Source organism: Balaenoptera borealis (genome assembly GCF_965194805.1).
Source record: "Balaenoptera borealis genome assembly, chromosome: X".
NCBI lineage: Eukaryota > Metazoa > Chordata > Mammalia > Artiodactyla > Balaenopteridae > Balaenoptera > Balaenoptera borealis.
This window is the reverse complement of record NC_138881.1, coordinates 34,142,226-34,162,433: the sequence shown is the minus strand read 5'-3', so window position 1 is coordinate 34,162,433 and position 20,208 is coordinate 34,142,226. Positions and strand designations below refer to the sequence as shown.

The 20,208-nt window shown below is 39.9% G+C and overlaps 1 protein-coding gene across 17 annotated transcripts in view; it reads right to left on the bottom strand.

Moving 5' to 3' along the window:
• Nucleotides 1-20,208, bottom strand: part of SYTL5 (synaptotagmin like 5) — a 288,224-nt gene that overhangs the window by 97,287 nt on the left and 170,729 nt on the right. For 11 of the 17 annotated variants that reach the window (XM_082378141.1, XM_082378132.1, XM_082378144.1 and 8 more), the window contains 8 exons: nt 19,629-19,770; nt 13,556-13,688; nt 11,787-11,893; nt 9,059-9,151; nt 8,382-8,447; nt 4,497-4,675; nt 2,370-2,469; nt 604-765 (listed from right to left, as the gene is read on the bottom strand). In XM_082378141.1, coding sequence (XP_082234267.1) covers nt 604-765; nt 2,370-2,469; nt 4,497-4,675; nt 8,382-8,447; nt 9,059-9,151; nt 11,787-11,893; nt 13,556-13,688; nt 19,629-19,770 — 982 coding nt within the window. The remainder of the gene's footprint in view (nt 1-603; nt 766-2,369; nt 2,470-4,496; nt 4,676-8,381; nt 8,448-9,058; nt 9,152-11,786; nt 11,894-13,555; nt 13,689-19,628; nt 19,771-20,208) is intronic. The other 6 variants (XM_082378143.1, XM_082378136.1, XM_082378137.1 and 3 more) reach the window with 3 other exon arrangements.

Here is a 20,208-nt window from a genome sequence, read left to right as displayed (position 1 = left end):
GTGAATCTCAGGTACTGTTGGTTTAGTTTAGAACATACTATAGTAGCATTTAATTTCTAGAACCAGCTTTGAGATTTCTTTTTCTGACTATAACTCAAGACCTGGGTTCTGAATCTCAAAAGTAGGAATGTAGGAAACCAGATACTTTAGCTACTGGTCACTTCCTCATGTGAGCTAAGGCCAGAGCACTCCTGCGCATGTCTGAATTGTGGAGAATGAAGAAGAGAGAGAATGTTCTGAGACTGATCGTGCGCTATGGAGCTGTTTTCGTCTATGTGAAAATGAACGCTTTCTCTTTCTAATAGGATCATATAATGTATTCTTTTGTTTATCCATGGCAACCTTCGAATGATGACTACATTCTTAGTAGGTCAAATTAATAAGATATATGATTATGTGGCTTGCATTTTACAGTCTGTATCGAAGAAGAAGGATTTCCAAAAGAATGGATTTACATTTATTATATCATTCCAAAATGAGCTGCACTAACCTTTTCAGATTATCCCTTGATAACTGGAAGTCTTCAGATTCTTCAGGCCTGTGACGGCAATTTTGCTCATTACTTGTATAACTGTTTGACTCACATCTGGAAGCATTTCCTACCTTGGGCTGAAGCACAAACCACTCATCACTTGGATTTTCAAAGTTCCATGAGTCAAAAGGAATCTCCACCTCCCCAAGGAAGCTGTTCTGTCCAAATCGATCGTAATGCCAGACTGAGAGCTGCAGAGTTCTCGTTTCCAGCTGGCTGTGGCTGATGGTATACTGCAAGATCAGATTTACAACATCACACTTCATAAGGAGGGCTCTGCCCACTTCTAGGACAGGTTGAAATTTACTACCACCAGCTTTCAGATCAAATACATTAGTAATATGAACAAAACAAACCCAAGAGAAAAAATCTTCATTTTTCTTCGTTTCTGCTACAACTGAGGTTCTATCCCATAAAGTCATTTTGTGTGAGACTTAGCACTGAACCATATATCAACAGACTATTTGCGGGGGAGGGAGTCGATAAACTTCAGATATTGCGTAAAAAGTGTCAGGTGATGAAGCTTGTCCCCTTTTCAGTTTTACCTGCTTTTCATTTGCCTAATTATTTTGTCAACAACTACTTTGTAAGCACAATGTTTAATATATCAATTCTCTAATTTCTCTGTCTTATTTTATTTATAACAAGAAGCCCCAAATCCAGGATAGTACTGACAGTGAGAAACTTGCAAATGCCAAACTTCATAAAGTTCAGCCTAAGTGCAGAGGTGAATCGATATATACGTAGGTTGAGCAGAAAGGAAATAGTGCTGGCATGGTTTTGCCTTTTCCAGCAGAACATTATCCAGGGCCACAAGCCCATACACCCTCAAAACCTCCTGATTATCTTAAGCAAATGACCACCTGGGACACGCTTCAGACTGACTGACTCCTGATCTTGGATTTGCGTCTACACCCATCCTTGCTGTTCCTGGCATGATTAACCTTGGCTCCCTGCTTCCTGGATCTGCCATGTCACTCTGTTTCTCTCTTCTGCTTGGGCTCATCTTTGCTATCTTGTCACGGCTGCTGGATTCACCCTCTGCCTATATTCATTCATTTTCACTTTGATCTGTTTTGATATTGGTTCCTGCTTTCACATATGACCCCGCTGACACATGCCCCCAACTCACCAACTTCCTCCTATGGTGGATTCTGACTCCATCATTCTGGGCACAAGATCCATAAATTACTCTGCAACTGGCAATAACGTCTACATCCCCATCTCCCTGGATCTTTCTTACCAGGCTAGATTGGTCCAGGGCGAGAGAAGAGGTTACATGGAAGCCTATAGGGAAAAGTAATTTCTCTAGAATTGGGGTCTGGGTTATATCTTATCTAGGCCACTGTCTCTGAGAGTTCTGGAATCCAGCCCTGCATCTCCACTGTTCATTAACCACATGCTTAAATTTAGCCAAATTCCAAAACCCTTACAAGAAACAGCACATCTTCACGCTGTGTTAGCAGAACAATGAGTGGGTACAGACTTGCTAAGTTACTGTCAAAACTGTGACAAACTTCTTTTAGGGGAAACTAGAAAAAACACAGTTTTCCCAAGAGTGAAACATACTTTTTGACAAGATGTATCAGGTCAGATGTAATTTTCCTGGATCGTCTCTACTTAAGGTGCAATTTCAGGACCAACAGAGAAAAACACAAGAGTTAAGAGTGGTTTACATTTTTTCTTTTCCAGAAACAGAAAGCCAAGGGTATCACACTAATTGATTCAAATTCTACTTTTCTAAAATACATATAAGCCTTGACATGCAAATCCTCTGTAGTTTCAATGAGGTTGTAAACTGTATCACTAAAGTTACCATGAGAGAATATTTATTTACCTTTAGTGTTTCATTGAATTCTGGATTGGTGCCTGTTCTGATTTTGGTCTTGCGCTTATTATTTCTAGACTTGTCAGGAAGAAGGTATGACTTGACATAACTGTAGATGGTAAAAAAAAAAAAAAAAAAAAAAAAGGAAAATAATTCTTGGGAAACATCTACTTTGCAAGAAATGCTCGGGGACATCAGTGAATAAAAGAGGCAAAGGGAATAGGCTAGTGAGTATAAGAGACAGAACCAAAGGGAATGTTGTCTACATAACAGGGCACCTTGAAATATAACTCTGGACCTTCAATAAGAGAGAAGCAGTAAAGTCTAGTGGTAAAGGGTGTGGGCTCTGGAGTCAAGCCAGCTGAGTTTGAATCACTCCAGGCCTCACTGGTTTTGGTGAACTCAAGAGCTTACTTATGGCATTGTGAAGATAAAATTAGCTGAGACATACAAGAAGCTGACATATTATACTACTCAATAAATGTAATCTATTATTATGATCAATGGTCTCACAAAATATGGGGTTATTTTCCTCTCCACTCAGATGTCAGGACTTCTGATGAGCGGAGTCAATGGCCATGGATGGATGAAGAAAAATGGTGAAAAGAGGAAATGAAAAATAACAACCTGAAATCACAATAGCAATTCTACCCAATACTTTGCCTTGAGCTGTCCCAGGAGCCTCTTGGAGCGAAGCATCATGGCAGACTCAGAAATGTACAAGATTGAAACGTAAAAGATGCTACCAGAGTCCTGAAGCACATCTTTCAGGATGGGCTTTAGATGATCCCTTTCCATGCTAGTCTAAATGATGATATTGGTCCTGAAGCTCTCTGATATTTAGCTGAGGAGGTAAGTGGACCAATCTGTACTCAGAATCCATCTGTTTGTCTAATTTGGAAACAGCTTTGCTGAGTTGTTTACTGAACCTAGGTCATCTTTTAGGTAGAAAAAAGGTAAACAGCAGGTCTGAGACTGCTCTCCTTAGAAATGCCTGCTTATAAGTTCGGCTCTTGGCTGGCATGTGGGAACCTGGATTTCAGGAGGATTCTCATCATTCCCAGAACAGATATAAGTGGCTCACTGTGACTAAATATTTGTGGAAATAATATGGCTTCTGCTGAACCCCTGCTTTCCTTCTGGGAGACTGGGAATTTGTTATACGCCCAGTTGAGTCTCTCAATGAGCTGACCTGGTAGACAGCACTTCACATGTGTTGTCACAATTCATTGCTGGAGGACTTAAGCACCTTAAGCGCATCCCATGTGACTCCACTGGGAAAGGATACTTGGAAGCTTAAGCCTGGATTCTTTAGAACTTTGCCACATATGCCTTTTCCCTTTGCTGATTATGACTACGTGTGGAGACCTGTGAGTCCTCCTAGTGAATCATCAAACCTGGCAGTGGTCCTGAGAAGGCATGACATATCTTTGTATCTAACTTCTTTCCAATGTGCTATCGTCACCCCTGCCCTCCCGGGCTCATCCCTGAAATCCTGAGAGCTGCATAATTGCCCTCTCAAGTTGTTCAATGGGGTGAACAGCTTGGTAATTTTCTCTGGAGGGTTTCCCAGAACAAAAATTAACAGGATGCTCTTATACATTCTGGGGTGTGCCAATGTGTTAGCCTTCTATCTCAAAGAGCTGCCTCTGTGTGAACTACAAATCTGTCAGTCCTGAATCACGTTGAGTAATAGCTTTTTAAAAATCTGGGCGTTCCCTGGTAGTCTAGTGGTTAGGACTTGGTGCTTTCACTGCCGTGGCCCGGGTTCAATCCCAGGTCGGGGAACTGAGATCCCACAAGCCGTGCAGTGCAGCCATAAAACAGAATAGAATAGAATAGAATAAAATAAAATAGAATAGAATAGAATAGAATAAAATAAAATAAAATAAAATAGAATAGAAATAAAATTAAATTAAATTAAAAAAAGTAAAAATCAGGTAACCACAAACACAACCATTATACATGCACATCAAAGAATATTTAGAAGTTTGGCACAGGAAGAAAGTGACGATCAACCTTCTGAATCTAGAGGAATGCTAAGACGCTTCCGAAAAAGAAACACACATGCTGACAAACACACATACTCACATATGCAGTGACCGAAATAGTCTAAGGAATACGGTATATGCTTACGCATCTGTCCTCTGTTTCTTTTCATCTCCTATGGCCAGATTTCTGCAATTCTTGACAAAAATGTAGAGCCCGCCAGTTTTGTAGCAGTAGCTGATGTGGAGAAGGATTTCCCCACTGACCTTCACGTTGCCATAGTCTCCTGTTTCACTGTAAACACTCATCATGCTGTTCAGGCTGGTCTGGAATGAACAAGATGAAAAGAGGCATCTAGTGTTATGCTAGTGATCTCTTCACAGAAGTTACCTCCCTTCATTCAATTACAATTCCCATTGTCTATAACGAGCAGGGACGTTTAGGGTGAAAGGAAGAAAGCAAAAATCGCTTGTTTTTCTGGTATTGTATAAAATCAAAGCCTGAGAAAGGACAAGAACTAGGACCATTAGTAAGGAAGTCAGGAAACCTGCTGGCAGGAGAAGCATTGTCTTTTTGGGTTAGTGAATACCCTGTGTTTATTCACTGCTTCTAATGAATACAGGGTCATTGAGGCATTTCCCATCATATCTCTTTTCCTCATCCCTGTAGCATTCTCCTTTTTCACTGGTAGACTCAAGGTCAATCTACTTCAAGGTCTAGAATGCATTGATCAGGACAAAGAAAAACTCCTTTCATATTTCTGTGCTAGCATAAGCCACAAGCTCCTCTCTCTGACATCTACCTAGAGTATCCCATCAGTCTCTGGGAAGCCGGAACTCTAACCAAGCAGGACCCTATGGGGCCTTCCCAGGACAGACCCGCCCCCATATCCTCTGCTATAGCTCCCCTCTGAAGCACCCAGATAATAGTATCAGATGCACACTTCCTGAGTTGTTTTACAGATGCTAAAACTCCCACCAAATTGGAAGAAATTAACTACTTGATGACCACGAACACGTAGCCCCCAGACCTTCTGGAGCCTAAAGACTGAACACCATCAACCAGTCAGAAAACTGTGCACAAGCTGATCACGTACCCTGCAACCCCCGTCCCTCACCTGGCCTTCAAAAATGCTTTGCTGAAACCCCTTCGGGAGTTCGGGGGTTTATAGAGCACCAACCACCTGTCCCCTCCTTCTATTGGTGCTTTTACAATCTACACTGTACTTTCCTTCACCACAATCTGGTGTCAGTAGATTGCCTTTACTGTGCCCAGGCGAGCAGACCCAAGTTTGGTTCAGTAACAAAACTACATCTTTAACAAGGGCATGCCAGGAGAACGTCATATGCCCATAGCTGTCGGGCTCCCCCTGAGCAGCTGTACAGCCACATGGGTTGTAATAAGACCATGGCTCTGTACACATCTATAAAATAGCAACCCACAAAACAGAACACTAAAGAAGAAAATAACACACCAACCAATAAATAAAATTAAACTGTAAAAAGAAACTCTATCCAAATGTACCAGAATGAATGAAGTTTCTGATGACACACTAATAACAAGAGACATATTTTAAATTAAATGTAACAAAATTATCCTGTAGTACCAGCAGCACAAACTCTGTGTCTTAGCAACACGACTGTCACAAAAGGCCACCTGGAAGGCTTTCAGGAGTGACCCAGGAGTGTCAAAAGCCTGTCTGTGAACCACTGGGAAGGACTATAGTGAGTGCAAAGAGAGGTTAGACTTCCTACTTTTTATACTTTTTTGTTTATACATAAAACAAAAGTCATTACCTTCCTCCAACTGCTCAGAGTAGAGACTGCTCAAAAAACAGGAAGTGGGTGATGTGGCTAGTATCTATTCCAAGCTTAAGTCAAGGGCAAGAGCAAACCAAGGGTTCCATAATTATGTGGAAATTAAAACTTAAAGAAAGCCAGTGAGTGACCTAATTCATCTTTTTTATTCATAAAACAAAACATCAAAATTTTCATGACAGCAAGTGTCTTTGAGCAGTGCTTTGCAAACTTCAATTGCATATAGGTTGGGACTTCCTTGGCGGTCCAGTGGGTAAGACTCCACGCTCCCAATGCAGGGGGCCCGGGTTCGATCCCTTGTCGGGGAACTAGATCCCGCATGCATGCCGCAACTAAGAGTCCGCATCCTGCAGCTAAAGATCCCACTTGCCGCAACTAAGACCTGGTGCAGCCAAAATGAATAAATATATATTTTTTTAATTGCATATAGGTCACCTGGGGATCTCATTAAAATGACGATTCTGATCTATTCAGTCCCAGGGGGGTCTGAGATTCTGCTTTTCTAACATACTCCTAGGTCCACAGTTCCCAAACTGTGTGTCTCGGCATCCCAAAGCGGCAGAGCCAACTCACAGGGGCAAAGCAGGATATTTTAAAATTTCAAGGGAAACACAGCGACAACTACCAGACACCAGGCAAACTACGGACAGTGGTTCACAGTATTAACATTAAATTCCACCTTATTCTTTTCAATGAAGTCCTATCTACGTGAAGCTGAGTTTTGGGCAGTTGCTATGACAAAAAGCAAGTATTGCACAAAAATCAACGGGGAACAGGAAATGAAAATGATGTTGCCCGATCAGATTCCAAGATCTGACAAGTCATGTAGTGCCCATCAGGCACGCACATCCCATCAGGGGCTATTTAAGACTGGAATAAAAATATTATTTTTCTTTCAAGTTACGTATATTATTTTTTCAAATGGCTACTAAGTTGTTAGGATCCCAGTGCTTATTAAATTTGTTTTTCAAGCTAACTACGTAATAAATGGGCTAGTCAGGTATTACTTTTGGCCTAGGAGTGCTATGAAATTATCACTGAGACACTAGGGGCTCTGTGAGCTGACAGCGTTTTCCAGTCTCTCCCAGGTGATGCAACACTGCTGGTCCATGGACCATGCATTGAGTTTCAAGGGCTTCAAGAATAAGCCTCAACCCCCTCATGTTACATATGAGTAAAGTCTGGCTCACAGAAATTGTTGGCAGTGGCCAAGACACTGTGACATAAAATTCATATTTTATGGCAAGACAAGAAAAATTTAAACATAAAAAATCTTCTCTACCCTTTGGCCTCCTCTCTCCCCACACTGTGCATTGTGTATCTGTATCATGCATCGACCAGACCTCCCCCATTGGCGGAAATAACTGCTCAACCATAGAAAGCAACATTCTCCTAGCATCAATAAGAAACTCAGTAAAAGATAACATTCCTTCTTGCTCTTGTAAGGAGACATGATGACACTGAGATCTGAATTGTATAAACTGTCAGTAATACATCATTTAATGTACAGCCCTCTGTCTCAAAAAACTTATATAACTGTGCCTTGAGTTCTAATGGGCGGAACAGTTCTTGGAGCTTCTGGAGATGCTGTTTCTGGGTTATAATCCCCAATTTGGCTCCAGTAAAATTTCCCATTTCTTTCTTAGACCGACTGATTAATTTTTTTGTTGACAACATCAAGCCAAGATTTCCAGATTTTTGGTCTGAGGACCTCCCCACCATACCTCACTGCCTCCTTGTATCACTGACTTGTATCTACACCACATTCCCCTGTAGCCACTTCTTCAAAGAGGGTCTTCTGTAAGCATGAGACCCATATATAGAAAAGACAGTTTAAGAACCCACAAGTGCTGAAGCTTGGGAGAAACTGAAGAAGTTATAGAAATTTTACTACTAACCAAACTTTACGCTCTTAACCAAGCCAATGCTGTGAGTTAAACAGAGATGTTTATTCTAAAGGTGCCTTGTTTGTGGTAAATCATTTTAGACCATGTATCTTTTCACTGCTCCTCAGATTCTAATGTTTATCAAATGTTCTTTCTTTGGAATACCTGGATTCTGATCATGTTATTTGCCTTTTAAAAGAGAACCTCTGGTTAACTGTATACAAGTCAGAAAGAGATAAATGCTGGAAAAATTGCCTACCTAATTAGATTCCCTGTACCATGAATTTTGTGAAGTATGGCTGGAAAAAAGGAAAAGCTTGAACACTCACAGTGTCTGAGTCAGCATCAGGCACACTTAGGTAGGTCCACTTCCTGTCAGAGCCTGCTTGAGAATTCTTTAAGGAAGTCGCCCAAAGGTCAAAAGAAAAAAGGGTATTAGAGCAACAGACAGAAATCAGAGAAGCAAAGACAAGACTTGTAGGCATACAGATGGGTATAAGGACACGGGGGCTCCTAAAGCCCTCTCAAAGAAGGGTTCAAACACCAAAGTAAGAAGGGATTTTATTCCGTAGGCAGTGGGAAGGTATGGACTTGATGTGGGAGTAGGAGAGAAACCTACTTGGGTACATGTTTTAGGAAAGTGACTGGCGGTAGAGTGGAGGATGGCTGGGCACTTGAGAGAATGGTGGCAGGGAAATTTAACAGCTGAGAACTGAGATAATTCATAGGCTTCCGTTGATGAGAGCCTGAACTAGGGAGTGATGAGATTTTAAAACCTGGGTGAGGAGAGGTTTTTAAAGTAGGAGAGGGAAGGAATCAGGAGCCTTAGGAAAAGTCACCACAAAATCCGAGTGAAAACTACTCTGCGGACAAAGGGCAAGCAGGAGACTAAAATGACTTCTAAATCACTATCACGCGCTTCTGAAGAACATTATTCTCTCCTTTGGAAATGCACAGAAAATCAACGGAGGAAAAATCTTCCGGTGCATGCTAGAGAATTGCTTACGGTTGACAGGCCGCTTGCTAGACTGTGGGTGTTGGCAGAAAACCGAGAGGACGCTAAGTCATCAATGCCTTCTTCCGTCTCTTCCAAGTAGTCCTAAGGAAGGATGGGAAAAAAAAAAATCAGTGGTTTGGTTTATTTCTTTCCTAGCAAGTCTTCTCACTTAAAAAACCACTTTCTTTCTTAAATACTTGAAAAATCAGATACAAATATCTAGAAATCACCCCATTCCTAGGTTTTTCTCTTTTGCCTTCCATTCTGATGGTACCTGAATTGTACCATCAGAGGATTGGGGTCTCCGTCCTAGTGATGCTTGCTTTATGGAAAGAATACAAAATTTGGAATCACACAGATCTGGGCGTTCAATTGCTACCTCCCTGCTCACTAAAGTGATTCACTTTGAGCAATGTACTTAAAGTTATTTTTTAATTTAAAAAATTGGGGCGCATTTGTGTGTGTGTATATGCTCACACACACCTGTGTGTGTATATATACCGTCAAAATGGGGAAATGTATCTTGAAAATCTCTCCAACAGAATAAACTATTTTAGATGCTAGATTCTTGTCCAAAATCCCAGATTCTACTTTTCTTCCCCCACTGTTTTTTTCCTGGTTATTTAAGTAATACATTTTTATAGAAAAAGTTTAAGCAATGTAGATAAATTTCAAGTACTATAAAAAACTCATATCTCCACTAACATATTAATGATCACACTTCAAAAATTTTTGATGGTATGAATAGGATACACACACACACACACACACACACACACACACACACACACACAAATGGATTGTATCATGCATACTCTTTTTTTTTTTTATCATGGACACCTTTCTTTTTTGCTTCTCCTCTCTTCCCTGGCACTCACCCTCACATGTGAAACTAATATTTTGCATCCTGTTGGAATTACATTCTCTTTTTTAAAATAGTTTTCAGTATCTATTGACATAGTTTTTAATTTTCTCCTTCAATATACTGAAATATTAATTATGTAATAGATATTCTTATATATGTTACTTCTTCCATTCATACCTAGAATAAAACTTACTTATCCTTACTGCAATATTTTTGATTCACTGCTAGGTTTTACTTAATATTATATATATATATTCATAAATTATTGTAGTTTTCATTGTTTTAACTATTTTTAAAATCAAGTTTGAGTATTAAGGTTATATATCAATACAATGGCTTCATAATATGAATTTGAAGATTTTCAGAGTTTTCTAAGATCAGTAATAGTTTAATAACATTGGAATTAGCTGTTCCTTAAAAGCTAAATACCAAGTAAGCTTTGAAACCATTTGATCTCATTGCCCACCCCCAACCCTGCCCTTTTGTGGTAGATTTTAAAATACTTTGCAGTTTTTTAATACTATAGTAAATAACACTGAGTTTTAGAACTAAGTTTCCTGGTTTGTGTTGGAAAAATTATATTAATGTCATTTAACATTTGTGTTCTCTCTTTCTTCCAAGGAGTTCAAATTGGATTATAGCTATTATAGAAATTGGAATATCAGAACATTAGAACCTTAACAATAATTTAATTCAACCTTCTCATTTTATAAATGAGTTCACCTTAAACATTAATTTTCACATAAGTTGGTCTCAATGGAGAAGGGGTATGGGGGTAACTGGAGATGTAGAAATGTTCATATAAAATATATAGTCAGATAAGTCTAGTAATATTTGATTTAGGAAATGTTGTGGTTCCTTATTTCTCGGGGTTTAGATTTAGTGATGTGCTTTTAACCAGGAATTGAAATCCCCAACAGGTGTTTTCTTAGAGATAATCTTCACTCATTAACCTGATCACCTGTTACCATTTTTCTTTTCAATGTATTTGAACTAAAAACAAAAACAGGTCACCCCTTTCTCCCGCCCCCCTCCCCCCGCCTCTAGCAATCACCAGTATATTCTCTGTATCTAAGAGCTTGCTTCTTATTTATTTATTTATTTGATGCTCCATATAAGTGAGGTCACATGGTATTCGTCTTTCTGACTTATTTCACTTAGCATAAAGCCCTAGAGGTTCATCCATGTTGTTGCGAATGGCAGGATTTTATTATTTTTTGTGGCTGAATAGTATTCCACTGTATACGTATACCACAACTTCTTTACTCATTCATCTATTTATTGATGGACACTTAGGTTGTTTCCATGTTTTGGCTATCGTAAATAATACTGCAATGAACATGGGGGTGCAGATATCTTTACAAGTTAGTGTTTTCATTTTCTTCAGATAAATATTCAGAGGTAGAATTTCTGGAGCATATGGTAGTTCAAAATTTTTTAAATTTTTTGAGGAACCTCCATACTGATTTCCATAGTGGCTGCACCAATTTACATTCCCATCAACAGTGCACAAGGGTTCCCTTTTCTCCATATCCACACTAACACTTGTTATCGCCAATCTTTTTTTTTTTAATTTAATTTTATTTATTTTTTTATACAGCAGGTTAAGAGTTATCTATTTTATACATATTAGTGTATATATGTCAATCCCAATCTCCCAATTCATCCCACCACCACCACCACCACCACCCCCGTTACCTTTTCTAAATCATTCTTTGGTTGTTTTTATGTTAGTTGTGAAGACTAATAGGAAGAAATTATTGTATATCCTCACTTCACTCTCAACTCATCCTCACCTCAAAGTGGACAGGTTTGGAACAAGATTGTGCCCTTTCTTCATGATCATTAGACCCTCTTCCACATCCAACTTACCAAGTCTTTGTCTAAAGCCCCAGGGACAGACTTGCTTCTTATGCTTACAGTATCCTCTAAGTCTTCTGTAAATGACCCACTCAAATCTAACTCAGATCGACTCCGGTCTGGAGGAAGGAAAAGGAAAGATGTGAATCATCTTGTTTTGTTAGAAGGGTTCACTTTTCATCGCAAATGTTTCGTTATTCCAATTCTTTCTCGGCATAGGGCATAGATAGTGTCATGAAAGCAACAGCGTCAGTAACTTCATGCTGTTTATGCTAACATACTTCCATTTTTTAACAGTATTTTGAAATTTCCTTGGACTGACTTACCAACACTGATGTGTTCATTTCTCCTTTGAGCATAGGAGGGCAAATGCTCTACTATAAAATACTAACGTTTTAAGCTGTTTAAGGCTTCTGCTTTGCTCAAACACTTTGGAAAACTCTCACAGAATGGGCCCTTAAGCTTAGAAAAAAATAAAACATTAACCATTCTTTATTTAAATATTTAGAGAATCTACTGTGTTTTCATATTTGACATAAAATGCAATGAAATGATACAGCAAGTTCCTTTCACACAAAAAGGGAGTGGCTGTAGGGAAATTGAGAGGAAGTTCTATTTCTTTAGGCACCAGAACATTCTTTCATGAGCAGAATTTCTTGCTTTTAAAAATATAAAGAACAATGCAAAAGTCAGTAATGCCGTGGATAGCTTACCGAGACACAGTTTATTTCCATAAAACAGTTCTATGTCAAAGCCCTGCTGAGATAGAATAGTGGCTTATAAACGAGAAAGACTGAAGAGAGCAAGAGAGCAATTAAGTTTGAAATGATAAATGACACAGAACTGCTTAGCATAGCACCTGACACAGAGTATGTACTCAAAACACAGGAGCTATTGAGTAGAAGTAGTAGAAATGCACTCTATGAGGTCGGCTTCTAGGCTAGTTTAGAATTTTTCATTTAACGGGTGAACCGATTTTCTAGTCCTGAACAAAATGCAACAATAAACATGCTCATTTAGACAACCCTTCAGAGCTACCTAGCTGGGAGAGGCTCTCCAACTCAGCACAGAGAATCCAGCCTTAGGCTTTAGGCAAATATCATCAAGTAAGTGGCAATTTCTTCCTGTTGAGGATTTTGTCATGATTTCAAATCTACACGAGGGACAGAAACTTCCTAATTATGACATGTTTCTCTAAAGAGTTTCCTTATTCATAGGTAATAAAATCGCAACATAAATAATCTCTGCTTCACAGGGTTGTTGTGATACTGAAGTGAAATGACACTTTTGAAGGTATCATACAAATGAAAAGGGTTATTAATAATCCCTTAACGTTGCTTGCAAAGAACTCTCTATTTAAACCATGGAATAATGATTAATCTGTCAAGATACAGGGCACTTCTGACCACCATATCAATGGAACTACCATTTTCTTGAACTCTGGGCATGTGTCTTTATCTTTTGTATCAAATGAGCCAATTGTATTTCCTGCACTCCTCTACTGACATTTGGTACAGCTCGGAGACTTGGCAGTGATGACTGTATACTGTATACTCTTGCCAAATCCAAGATTCATGGATTTTGCATGGAATGCAAGAGGCTCGAGGCATCACCTGGGTCCACTTTTCAGCAGTTCTTATGGAGTGGGCCTCCCTCCATGGGTCAAAGAATGGATGATTATTTTCTAAGGCATGAAACATCCATTTAATGCCACACAACGGAGTCAACTCCACCCGATTTAGTCATGTTTACAACAGAGTAGTCATGTGGCAAATACCCACCTGAGGAGAGGGAGGCCCTGGACACTGCTATGGAAGGTGTGCCGGAAGTTCTTCGGTGATGACTCTTTGTGAGACCCTCAGAGGTGCTTTCAATGGCAGCCAAATCCATGGAATTTTCGAAACCGTGTTCCTTCTCACAAAGTAGAAATGAAAAAAAAAAAAAACCGTTATATTGACTGTAATTGACTTCCAAATCCTTCCATATAAATATATGCCAGTATAACCACATTTATGTCTATTACTCTTTAGAAGCAGCCAGATGATATCTGGAGTCCATATAACTCTAAAACTTACTATCAATAATTACTCTCTAAAATACATACTAAGAGCTTTGCTAACTAGCACAAAAGGTGTTTGAAATAATTATTCATTCACAAAATTAGTGAGTGGTCTAACATATGGTTAGCAGGAAAGATGGTATTAACACAAGTACCTCCAAACTTAAATGAACTATGTGTAAGAATCTGTCAAGCTTCATACCCTCAGAGTAGTGCTCAGGGTTAGAACTCTGTTTGGTCCCACATTTTCCTCACTGTCAACACGCTCTCTCCTCAACCACCCCTTACTTCCAGCACCCCTCACTTAACAGAAGACCATGCCACCTTTCCCATCTAGTAGGCTGGATGAGCAGAACATGGTTGCTTACGTCATTATTGGAATGAAATTTCATGCAAGGTACTTATTAAAATTCATAAAGGGATAAAGAATGGGGACTTCCCCAGCTTACAGGAATAGGTGATTGATTTATTTATTTTGGAACCTGCTTGCTAATACACGCTTGCACATGTGACAGAATTCAGACACTTACTTTCATTATAAAGGAAAATTCTGTCACAACTTTGCCTGTACCCATAGGGGCTTGACAACTGCATCATTCCAAATTTGCTTGAGTTTTGAAAAACTAAATTTGGGCTTCTGAGAACTGGGCTGAGGTTAAGTTTCCATGCAAATGACACCACGGTGTGATAATGATCGAACCTAAAAGAGACTCTTTCTTTCCCCCTTCCATAAACAATCAAAAAGTGCCTTCAAAAGTCCTACAGAAAGGCATTCCTTTCTTGTTGCCCTATCTTTACCCCATACCTTAGACACTGAGGAGATGTTAATGAACTCATTCGAGAAAGATGGAACTCTCACTTGCTTAGCATGCAAATCAATGCAGCTTCAATACAGACTGGTTTTGATCTTTGAGTATTCTCCAACACATACTACCTGTAGCAGGAGGAATCTGGCTCCTAACTTTTCTAATTGCTATAGACCACTAAGGTTTATCAAAAGACTGTGATGGAGGTCAAAAGGATAGGTCCGTTTTCAACACCTCTTCAAAAAGTTGGTCACACATGGATTCTTCCAATGAAGCGAGACCAACTTGCAATTACGTTGACATTAAATTTTCAAACTGGCATCCTGAAGTATCATTAATATTGAGCACTAATGGGCCAATTAATATTGTATAGTCATGAACATGTAACACATACCCTGAAGATTCAGGATGTGAAGCCTAAAATTAATAAGTTACATCACAGCAGAGGACAGGTTAGAGACTTTCATGTTCTAAGAGTTTTCCATTTTAAAAACGTACTTCTCACACGCTAAGGCAGACAAGAACATTGAAACAAAGAGATGCTGAGAAATGGGAGAAATTGAGAAGCTGTGACCTTGATCGTCATCTAATTCTGCATAGGTCTTCCCTTCATCATGAAAGAGCAAACCTGTTTCATAAAGTACTGTGCTGTATTAAGTTTATTCAACAGAAAATATTTCTCTTTGTGTCTCTTTTTCTCTTAGAAAAGACTACCTAGATCAGCTAGAAAGCAAGAGTGAGATCAATATAGACACTGCCTATATATATGTATGTATACACAGTTGTAGGGAATTTCTGTTAGGGAAATCTAGGTGTTGTTTAATAAAGTATTCATGTATTTGCAGCAACATGGATGCAACTAGAGATTATCATACTAAGTGAAGTAAGTCAGAAAGATAAATACCATATGATATCACTTATATACGGAATCTAAAATATGACACAAATGAACCTACCTATGAAACAGAAACAGACTCACAGACATAGAGAACAGACTTGTGGTTGCCAAGGGGGAGGGGGTTGGGGAGGGATGGACTAGGAGTTTGGGGTTAGCAGATGTAAGCTCTTACACATAGAATGGATAAACAACAAGGTCCTACTGTACAGCACAGAGAACTATAGTCAGTATCCTACAACAAAGCATAATGGCTATTCGGGGTCTTTTGTGCTTCCATACAAATTGTGAATTTTTTTGTTCTAGTTCTGTGAAAAATGCCATTGGTAGTTTGATGGGGATTGCACTGAATCTGTAGATTGTTTTGGGTAGTATAGTCATTTTCACAATGTTGAATCTTCCAATCCAAGAACATGGTATATCCGGTTTTCTTTCTCAAGACAGCCAAAGCAACCTTGAGAAAGAAAAACGGAGCTGGAGGAATCAGGCTCCCAGACTTCAGATTATACTACAAAGCTACAGTAATCAAGACAGTATGGTACTGGCACAAAAAGAGAAATATAGATCAATGGAACAGGATAGAAAGCCCAGAGATAAACCCACACACATATGGTCACCTTATTTTTGATAAAGGAGGCAAGAATATACAATGGAGAAAAGACAGCCTCTTCAATAAGTGGTGCTGGGAAAACTGGACAGCTACATGTAAAAGAATGAAATTAGAACACTCCCTAACACCATACACAAAAATAAACTCAAAATGGATTAAAGACCTAAATGTAAGGCCAGACACTCTAAAACTCTTAGAGGAAAACATAGGCAGAACACTCTATGACATACATCACAGCAAGATCCTTTAAGACCCACCTCCTAGAGAAATAGAAATAAAAACAATAATAAACAAATGGGACCTAATGAAACTTCAAAGCTTTTGCACAGCAAAGGAAACCATAAACAAGACCAAAAGACAACCCTCAGAATGGGAGAAAATATTTGCAAACAAAGCAACTGACAAAGGATTAATCCCCAAAATTTACAAGCAGCTCATGCAGCTCAATATCAAAAAAACAAACAACCCAATCCAAAAATGGGCAGAAGACCTAAATAGACATTTCTCCAAAGAAGATATACAGATTGCCAACAAACACATGAAAGGATGCTCAACATCACTAATCATTAGAGAAATGCAAATCAAAACTACAATGAGGTATCACCTCACACCAGTCAGAATGGCCATCATCAAAAAATCTAGAAACAATAAATGCTGGAGAGGGTGTGGAGCAAAGGGAACAGTCTTGCACTGTTGGTGGGAATGTAAATTGATGCAGCCACTATGGAGAACAGTATGGAGGTTCCTTAAAAAACTAAAAATAGAACTACCATATGACCCAGCAATCCCACTACTGGGCATATACCCTGAGAAAACCATAATTCAAAAAGAGTCATGTACCACAATGTTCATTGCAGCTCTATTTACAATAGCCAGGACATGGAAGCAACCTAAGTGTCCATCGACAGATGAATGGGCAAAGAAGATGTGGCACATATATACAATGGAAGATTACTCAGCCATAAAAAGAAACGAAATTGAGTTATCTGTAGTGAGGTGGATGGACCTAGAGTCTGTCATACAGAGTGAAGTAAGTCAGAAAGAGAAAAACAAATATCATATGCTAACACATGTATATGGAATCTAAAAAAAAAATGGTTCTGAAGAACCTAGGGGCAGGACAGGAATAAAGATGCAAGTGTAGAGAATGGACTTGAGGACATGGGGAGGAGGAAGGGTAAGCTGGGATGAAGTGAGAGAGTGGCATGGACATATATACACTACCAAATGTAAAATAGATAGGTAGTGGGAAGCAGCCGCATGGCACAGGGAGATCAGCTCGGTGGTTTGTGACCACCTAGAGGGGTGGGATAGGGAGGATGGGAGGGAGACACAAGAGGGAGGAGATATGGGGATATATGTATATGTATAGCTGATTCACTTTGTTATACAGCAGAAACTAACACACCATTGTAAAGCAATTATACTCCAATAAAGATGTGGGGAAAAAAACCCTATAATGGGAAAGAATAAAAAAAAAAGAATATATATATATATATGTGTGTGTGTGTGTGTATGTGTGTGTGTGTGTGTGTATAAATAAATCACTTTGCTGTCCAACAGAAATTAACAGAACATCGTAAGTCAACTATACTTAAATAAAATAAAAAAATAAAGAAATATTCATGTAAAGGCTGTTAGTTTTGAGGCTACTAGCACAGGACAAGGGTGATTCCCTCCCACCCCCACCCCGCCAATGATGGTACTTAGGAAGGTAAGCCTTGTTTTGAGAACAGAGTTGACTAACTTACTAGTTACTGGACTGATAGTCTGCTGCTACCCATTGGTACAGCTGTACCAGCTGTTCAAATTTTTTAAATACTTCTGTATCAGCTACTCCCAGTCCATCTCCCCTTCCCTGTGCTCCCCTCCTCCACAACCCTAGTTCTCCCCACAATCCAGGTTACTGTATGGCATGGATGGGCCCCCAGGATGCTGCCCAACCTTGTGCCAGGGTCTGTTGTGATGGCTCAGTGCCCATGCCATACCAGTTGCTAAATATTTTGAATACCATTCCTTGTTAGGTTGCCAAAGCAGTGAGTGCAATCGTCAACTATGCACTCACTTTTCTGGCTATTGAACAGTACTGCTTGCTGCGCTTAGTATAAATATTGATAAAATTTTAAATATGCCTTTTATCAGCAAATTTAATTTAGACTACAAGTATTTAAATACACTTATTAATTATTATTCAATCTGTCTGAATGCCTTTTGGCTCTTCCTTAAAAATATCTATAGAATCTGGATGCTCACAACCTCCACGTCTATCTCTCTGTTCCAAAGCTCAGTTTCTTGCCTGCAGTAATGCGATGGCCTCCTTCTTAACTGGCCTTCTGGCTTCCACTCTTATTCCCCTACAGCTGCTTCTCAGAAAAGCCCCCAGTTCCTGTATAAACAGAAGCCAGATGATCTCACTAGTCTGCTGAAAACCCTTCAACTGCCCCCGTCTTATCCAGAGTAAATGCCGAAGTGCATACAGTGGTCTACAAGACCCTATCTGGCCCTACTACCCCTTTGAACTCATTTCCTAGTACTTCTCCCTTCGTTCACTCACAACAGCCACGCTGGCCTCCTTGTTCATCCTTGAACACACCAGGTATGCTCTCACCTCAGGATCTTTGCACTGGCTGCTCCTCCAGGGGCATTAAAGATCTTTTAGACACTGGTGAAATAAGGGCACTGACTATGCAAGATGGAGGTCAGCCATAAAGTGACTGGACCAACCTTCCTGTAATGTACTTGCTGAATATCAGTGCTGTCCCACCATGGATGAAAACCTTGCCCCAGACTCCTGCATGGCTAATTCTTCCACTTCCTTCAAGTGTTTGCTTGACCAGGGCTTGGCATATAGTAGGCCCTCGTTAAATATTGGCTGAATCGAAGAATTGTAGTTTGTATATAAAGATTTCTTAAATATAGATGTCAGCTATATATATGGAGTTTCCTGCTTAATCAAAAAATGTAGTAGATGTTCATTCATTCAAAGAACAGCTTACACACACACACACACACACACACACACACACACACACACACACGCACACACTATGTGATTTAAGTCTCCATTACGTGTTTATTTTAACGCATGTATAGAAAGGAAAATGATAAAAATATTTCAAGGGTCTAGGTTTCCTAATTTAAATTGGTTTGGAAAATTTTTAGAACAGTCAAGATCTTGACAAGCAACATGGAAGATCAAAATCAGAGACTGCTGAACATTATTTAAATTTTATTGAAACCATATAGCCGTTGATACCCCCATCAAACAAATTCCACCTTTGAACCTGCTCTTCCCCTTTCCTTCTCACTTGAGGCCTCCTGCCCGGAGCTAAGGATGCAGGAGGTTCAGTCCTGATAAAGAAGCATCTATGTTAAACAAGATAAACAACATGGTCTCAGGCACAGAGAGCTGAAGCCCAGCCATGCCAGGGTGGTGAGGCTTAGTCCCAGAAGGGGGAGTGTTCCTTCACATCCGTGTACTTACTCGACTGCTGACTGAGGTCACGCTGCGTGTGCTTGGGGCCGGTGACCTCTGAGTGACTGGGGTCACACCATTGCTCTGGATGCTCCTTGGAGTCCCAGGACCAGCTTCCTGCTCGTTGAAATCTGATGAACCAGTGCTTCCCCTAAATGAGAAAGAATATTCTGACTTTAAAATGGAAGCAGAGGGCTTCCCTGGTGGTGCAGTGGTTGAGAGTCCGCCTGCCAATGCAGGGGACACGGGTTCGAGCCCTGGTCCGGGAGGATCCCACATGCCGCGGAGCAACTGGGCCCGGGAGCCACAACTGCTGAGCCTGCGCGTCTGGAGCCTGTGCTCCGCAGCAAGAGAGGCCGCGATAGTGAGAGGCCCGCGCACCGCGATGAAGAGTGGCCCCCACTCGCCGCAACTAGAGAAAGCCCTCACACAGAAACGAAGACCCAACGCAGCCAAGAATAAATAAATAAATAAATAAATAAATTTATAAAAAAAATTAAAAAAAGAAAATGGAAGCAGAGCAGCGACGAAAGACACAGTCAGGGAAAAGCTTCCAAGAAAACAATGGCAACACGTGAACCCCATGAGG